This window comes from Poecilia reticulata, chromosome 8 (genome assembly GCF_904066995.2).
Source record: "Poecilia reticulata chromosome 8, P_reticulata-male-v2, whole genome shotgun sequence".
In the NCBI taxonomy this organism is placed as follows: domain Eukaryota; kingdom Metazoa; phylum Chordata; class Actinopteri; order Cyprinodontiformes; family Poeciliidae; genus Poecilia; species Poecilia reticulata.
The window spans coordinates 12,254,803-12,261,975 of NC_088837.1; the positions used below are offsets into that span (position 1 = coordinate 12,254,803).

At 38.8% G+C, this 7,173-nt stretch overlaps 1 protein-coding gene across 3 annotated transcripts; it reads left to right on the plus strand.

The window, feature by feature from the left end:
- Positions 1–562: 562 nt before the first annotated feature.
- On the plus strand, positions 563–6,967 carry adap2 (ArfGAP with dual PH domains 2). Of its 3 annotated transcripts, none has more exons than XM_008416886.3 (11): positions 563–868; positions 2,161–2,285; positions 2,371–2,462; positions 2,710–2,798; positions 3,032–3,144; positions 4,125–4,274; positions 4,376–4,459; positions 4,657–4,719; positions 5,019–5,093; positions 5,213–5,441; positions 6,488–6,967. In XM_008416886.3, the coding sequence occupies exons 1-11, from the start codon at positions 784–786 to the stop codon at positions 6,514–6,516; spliced, it is 1,134 nt and encodes a 377-aa protein (XP_008415108.1). In that variant the 5' UTR covers positions 563–783; the 3' UTR covers positions 6,517–6,967. The 3 variants fall into 3 exon arrangements, with proteins under 3 accessions (XP_008415108.1, XP_081466045.1, XP_008415107.1); XM_008416885.3 differs by having other exon boundaries at positions 564–868; positions 5,016–5,093; XM_081609919.1 differs by lacking the exon at positions 5,019–5,093.
- Positions 6,968–7,173: the final 206 nt, after the last annotated feature.

Genomic DNA, 7,173 nt, shown 5'->3' on the forward strand with positions numbered 1-7,173 from the left:
CAGCCTTTGAATTTTTCTTTTTTTTCTTTATAGACACAATGTTATATGCCATATTTAAAGAGGTGTATGATTTTCAACATTTATTACAAATACGCTAATGTGTGGCTTGTGTTCATCTTCCGAGTTGCTAGTTTGTAGCATCACTTTTAATTGCAGTTTTGCATAAATCAAGTCAGATTTTTTTCCTGCATTTCTTTTCAAACTTAGTCTGACTGCATGTTGAATTTGTGAGCATAAAGTTTCTCTACAGATTCTCATTTATATCTAACTCTCTACAACCTTGGCAGAACAATTGGATTTCTGTAGAACAGTTTATGGGTATTGGAGTAATTAAACTGATTACTCTGGACAGGAAAAACATGCACACCACACCTTTCAGATGCTCGTAAAATAAGACATATAAATACTTCGTATAGGCCTATAACATAAGCCCTTATGAAAAAGGTCAAGAAAATGCTTTTACAAGGCACTATAAGATTACAGCTGTCATGTGGCTGACATTGGGACAGTTAGAGGCGGGCTACAACAAAGGGACAACCTCCAGCTACAAAAACACCAGTTGTTTCCAACTGACAGAACAACAACTGGACGCGCTCCAGAGGAGACGTGTGAGTTTGCGCTTCGGATCGTGTCGAAACATCCAACGAGCGTCTGCAAGTTCCACTTTCATGTGGATGTTGTTTCAGCCGCAGCTCTCCACGTCTGAAGCTATGAGACCAACATGAGCAACACGGACCGCGGGACTGAGCGCCGAAAAAGGGGAGAGAAAAACCTGGTGCCGAAATGACAAACGAGCGAAACAAAAAGATTTTACTGGAACTGGTGAAGCAGCCGGAGAACAGCCGCTGCGCTGACTGCGGCGCGCCGGGTGTGTACAGTAACACTTTTCCCCGCCTCAGTTATTGTTGTTGGATTTAAACTCAATTTACTGTATCTGGAAACAGATATGTTAAAATATAGTCTGGGTTTGCTCTATCGGTGATATTTTTCTAATGGAGTTAATCTTTTTAACCACTTTTATTATAACAGCTGAACAAACTCAGGTAAATATAGAATATTTTATGGTCTAATGACTTAGAATGCTAAATTGCCAGTAATGATGAATACATCAACTTATTAAATTTTCACTTTAAAATACAAAATTATCTGAAATTTGAGCTATTTTTATTCTTTGTTGTCAAAGAGAGTCTCTTATATTTTCATTAAAACAAAAGTAGATAAACACAAAAGTTTTGTGAGTTTGGATGAGGGATGATAACTGTAAGCACCATGTGGAATATACTCCACTCTACCATATATGGAAAGTGACGTCACATAGTGAATCATATTTGCTAGCCAAGATGAAACGTAAAGTATGTCAGAATGTGAAAAAACTGGTTATTAAAAACGTAATTAGTTTGGAACAAGATGGTTGCTAAGTTTGTTGTGGCAACAAGAAAATGTTGATCTTAGTTTGGCTGGAGAGGTAAAAAATTAGCTGCTTCTTCATAGGAAATTGGATTTTCAGAGTATTCAGATCAAAAAACAGTAAGAAATCTACCTGCAGTCAGAATTTTGTCTGTGAAAGTCAAAGGTCGCCCTGCAACCCTGTTTTCCATATCCGTTTTTGATGCTGTTCATGTAAAACTGTGACATGTGAAGATGTAAACTATTTATAAGCAATTATTGCACCTCAGCTCATTAGCACTTACAGTGCTGTACACCTTCTATTTGTGTACATGTTCATCAGTGTTTCAAAAAACATAAATAGAAAAATTATTCTAATTTTCTAACTTGGAACTAGAACACATTCAATTTGGGGTTTTAATTCCCAGGTCGGATCTCTGAACCACTGAGGCATTCCTCATTTACTTTAGAGTCTCGGAGGAGACGCAAGTTTAATTCTGCACAACCAACCTTAGAACAAGACAATGTCTAAATCTAATGAATTTCATTGTGAATGTTTCCCAGCTGAGGTACTCTGCAAAAATTATTTAACACATTTTTACTTGATACACTTTTCAAAGTATGAAAGCTTTCTTTTGTATGAGTGAAACTGTAACATTCGTCTAACTATCTTGTGTAATTTTCTTGGGAGGCCCTCAACACTCTCATAATCTGCTTATACCTTGGGCCAGCCCTGGTTTTGACCTAAAGAAAATCTTCTTGCGCTCCTCCCAGAACCAGACTGGGCGTCCTACAAGATCGGTGTGTTTGTATGTCTGAACTGCTCTGGGATCCACCGCAGCCTGTCCAGTCGGGTCAAATCCATCCGGCTGGATTTCTGGGAGGATGACCTGGTTGAGGTATGAGTTTCCTTTCTCCACAGATCCATTTTTTTCATATATTTCTAAAAAAAAACACTGATTGTTTGTAACTTTTGCCTTAAAGTTCATGAAATCCACCGGGAATGCGAATGCCCGAGCTGTGTATGAGAAAGCCGTTCCACCGTACTACTACCGGCCTCTGGAAAACGACTGCACGTAAGTCCTCATACAGTTCAGTCGGGCTCTTTTTCCGATGTCCCAATTGTGGAATATTTGGTAGTGTATGATGGACAACAGACTGCTGACACGGCGCAACCACAGAAAATAGAGAGAAGTGCAACTGCAGGCTGTAGAAGTGAAATGTGCATGAAAGCCTGCCGCTAGGTCGCAGCTGAAAGGTGCAGGTTTTTGTGGCTTTACTACGGAAAAATATGTGAGACTGTTTCCACATTTTGAACTGCAGCGTCCTGAGGGATCAGTGGATCCGAGCCAAATATCAGAGGATGGAGTTTAACGGGATAATCAAGTATCCACCGCTGGCGTACACAACAGGTCAGAAATTGATTTCCTGTGGGCACGAATGAGGACATAAAGTCTACTATTGTTATTCTGCTTGAGCAAAAGTTATGCTTGTAATGTGCTTCCTCATGCCAAACTGTGTTAGGAAAAAACTGTTTTATTGAAGATAACAGAAAGTGGGGTATTGATTTGTTACTCATCGGCAAAACAATGAATTTGTTCTCCTGAGAACAATCTGTGTACCTTTTCTTTCTCGTGTCAAACAGGCTTCCATGAAGGAATTCTGTGGAAGAAAGGGAAAGAGAACATGCAGTTTCTGAAGAGGAAGTTTGTGCTGTCGGAACGGGAATTCACCCTGTCGTACTACAACAAGGAAGATGTGAGTTTCCAGCTGCTCGGGTGCAATAAGAACAAAACAAAAGATTTATTTTTCTAACAAGCTTAATACAATACCTCTTAAAAGCCTTCATGTCCTTGAAATGGTTTAGATGTTCACCGCAAGTTTCAATGTATTTTCAGGGCGGGATTTCTCTTCAAAGATCAACACAAAGTGTTGCATAACTGTGACTTGAAATTAGAATGATTTCTGGGTTTTACAAACAAATGGGATCGTGAAGATCGAGGAACACAGCAGTCTGTTGTCCATCATACACTACCAAATATTCCACTGAGTTAGATAATAAAACTAAATCCCATGTTTTGAAAATCTCACAGAGATTGAAAAAGCTACCAAAACATTGCCATCCACATGAGCTGACTGGAGAGCATTTATCAGAGAATCAGCTTAGAGTTATGTAAGGGACACAGTGGACATGTTCTGGTCTAGTGAAAAAAATGCAGGTTTCTGGCCTACATAAAAAATTCAATGTGTGGTAAAAAAAAAAAAACTAAAAAAAAACTGCCATGTTAAAACATGGTGGTGGCAGCATCACACTGTGGGGATGCTTTCCTTCTGCATCAATAGGGATCTGATCAGAGTTGATGAATGGCGCTAAACAGAAAAAGCTGCTACCCAAATCATCGAAATAGAGCTACAATTAACTGGTTGAGATCCATGTGTTAGAATGGCACAGTCAAAGTCCAGACTGGAATGCAGGTAGCAATCTTTTGAAAATTGATATTGACAGACACTCTCCATCCAACTTCACAGAGTTTGTGCTATTTTTGCCAAAAAGAAAGGACATAAATGTCAGTCTCTACATGTGCGAATCTGATGGAGAATTGCAAATGTAACAGCAGGAAAACATGGCTCTCCAAAATATTGGCAAACACTGAATACAAAAACTTGTGTACATTTATGTTAATTTACTTTCCTTATCTCCTACGTTGCTGAAGTACTTCAACATGCCTGTCATTTAGGAATCCAAAGGCCCTAAAGCTGTAATCTCCATCAAGGACCTGAACGCCACCTTCCAGCCACAGAAGATCAACCATCCTCACGGGCTGCAGATTACATACCAGGATGAAAATAAAACCAGGAACCTCTACGTCTATCACGAGAGCGCTGAGGTGAAGCTGCACGGTCATAAAACTGAGATCTTTTGGGTTTATTGTTTTAAAACTGATTTTGGAGTTTTACATATTGATCCTGGCTCCCTTTTGTGCTTCAGGAAATAGTAGTCTGGTACAACTCCATCCGCGCTGCTCGCTATGCATACCTGAAGACAGCATACCCGACTGGAAGCGACGAGGAGGTAAGACTTGACTCACCCTGAATTGCTCACATTCCTGTCCGGCACTTTTTTTTTTTTATCATTCCTTTCAAGTCTACAACTCTTTTCTCATTCTTTAAGAGCAATTTGTCACACGTTTACAAGCTTTACTGAATATCTCGCATTTGATTTGGATAAAACGGTCAAGTAAAAGAGTTTTAATTATCTTTTTGTGACAGCTTGTGCCAATGATAACAAGAAATTACCTAAAAGAGGGGTACATGGAAAAGACGGGGCCCTTGGTGAGCATCACATTGTTATGTGTTGTGGTTTAATTACTCTGTTTTTGCATGGCTTGGTCTTTTAGCAGTGGAGCATTTAATTTCCAGTCATCCAATAGCTATTTTTGATGTTATTTGCTCTGAGATGTACATTTGAATGTTTCTGTTCCTCTTTCACACATAGACACACACGCACACACACACATTCACGCTAACACCATAATAACTACACAGTAGGTAATGTTGTTAAGAAAATGTATCCTAAGTGGAGCATGTTCATGGATTCTTTGGATTAAACATAATTTATGTTTGAACAGCAGAAGGAGTCTTTCAAAAAGCGCTGGTTTATTTTGGACTCACAAAACAGGAAGCTGCTCTACTTCAAAAACCAACTGGTACAGACCACACTTCTTCTAAGCTCTAATACCAGCTTTAAAATAACCACTGCTCTGTAGATATCGGGCATCAAAATTATGATCACTTTGAATATCTTTTCATATCGCTGCTAAAACAGGATGCAGAGGAGTTAGGGGTCATTTTCATCGGGACAGAGAGCAACGGCTACTCCGTGAGGGAGTGCGTCCCGACGCACGCGCGGGGCAACAAGTGGAAGTGCGGCATCATGGTGGTGACGCCGGAGCGGCAGTTTGTGTTCATGTGCGAGCAGGAGAGGGAGCAGAAACAGTGGCTGAACGTCCTGAGGAAGGTGCTGTCCAGGCCCATGTCGCCACAAGATTACACCGGTAAGAGAAGGAGGCCAGGAGCGTGTCTGCGAAGCACAGAGCAGATCGTCCCTCTCAGAGTTAATGTTGCTGATTGGATGAGAAGAAGGGATGCAAAATTAGAACATAAAAACTGCTCTCAAAAATATTCTTTGATCTTTTTCTAAGCAAAATTTGAGAATTGCTGGTGTAATTTTGATTTAGAATGAGTTAGAGAAAATCCACAGTAAATTCAAATTGTACACTAATTTCTTGTTTTAATGCAGTATAATGTACTATTAAACGAATGCGTCATAAAAAGCATATTTTCGCAGAATAAGAGTGTATGCAATTTTTTGACTAGAACTATGCATGTGTTTAAAATGAAAAGATTTGAAAGGTGATGCTTGTCACAGGTTTAATCGTGAACAGCCTGAAAGCTGAAATGGTTGTAAAATAACTAAACTTTTAGGATTCCTTTGTAATTTCCGCAATAGTTTTTAATTGACATGTGCTAACTCCTGGTTGCACATTTTGTATTGTGCCATTTTGAGCCCTGACTAATATCCTTTTCACAACCCACACCCTGTGGACCTGAGGTCAGGCTCCCTTCATCAGTGGTTTAATGCAGAGGTTAAAAAGCTTTCAAACTGGTTTAGGCAAACTGCGACTGAGAAAGAAAATCTGTTAAAGAGCCGCGTTTTCCAGTATAATCAGTTTGCTCAGTAGAGAAACAGTCAATAATAAAAGGACGACTGATCTTGTCTGGCACCAATAATGCTCTGTTCTGTAATTTCTCTGTCAAATAGATTACAGCACATGCTACCCGAATTGCTGGTTTTATTGGTTGCCAATTCAATTGAGGAAAACAATTGAAAGCCCAATTGTCTAAATGAATTTAGATCCTGTTTCTATGTATGTTGCTCTGAATATTCCTCCATGTAATTATAAATAATTTCACTCTGCAAATTTCTTATAAATCTGTATTTTGTCCACAAAATATCATGGACATCGCTCTTCAGAAAGGACTTATTTAGCCAACTTCTAAAGTTTTGACCTGACTTGAGTATTTTCCTTTATTTTTCCAGCTCAAGCCCATATAAGGCATAAGAGATGAGCCATGAAGAATTGCAACAGCAGAGATGGTCATGAGAAGACTGCATCCATGACCTAAATGGCTGAACTTCTGTTACTGCACTGAATCAGACCTGACACTGAATAATAACTTCCTGTTATAAGCTCACACTAGCAGGATGCTCAGTCCTTGGTTTAAAAAAAGCCACATCAATATAACCTGATATTTCTTTGGTACTGTGGCACTGTTGCTCCATATCACCATGCTAACTCGACATTTCTTTATTTCTAATTATTTGAAAAAGAATTACACAAATATTTATTTTTTATTGGGCTAATAACATTAAATTAAATGTGTTGAAAATTTACTTATTGACAATAACGCTCAGAGAAATAAATAACTTTTTTATATAAAATGTGTGTCTTGACTGCTGTTAAAAATGTGTATGAGAAAAAAGATAATTTGTGAAAAATATAAATTGTATATATTTGTATACGTTTCTCTTTTTTAAACCCTTTTGTGTAAATTATATTTTTGATTCATGCTGTACGGCTATCATTTGATACAGAACCAGGTTTCTGCAGCTTGTTTAGTGTGTTTAGGCGCCCCCCTGTGGTGAGTGCCTTACTACCACTGTAGAAATACGTAACTGTTTGCTGGATAATGTTGAAGTAACCCGCGTGCATTTCCGTATTTTGA

Excerpts from the sequence above, each read along its gene's own strand:
- adap2 (XM_008416885.3), top strand. The coding sequence starts at position 784 with ATGACAAACGAGCGAAACAAAAAGATTTTACTGGAACTGGTGAAGCAG. Across the intron at positions 4,275-4,375 it reads TCTATCACGAGAGCGCTGAG|GAAATAGTAGTCTGGTACAA; the intron begins GTGAAGCTGCAC and ends TTTGTGCTTCAG. Across the intron at positions 4,460-4,656 it reads CGACTGGAAGCGACGAGGAG|CTTGTGCCAATGATAACAAG; the intron begins GTAAGACTTGAC and ends TTTTTGTGACAG.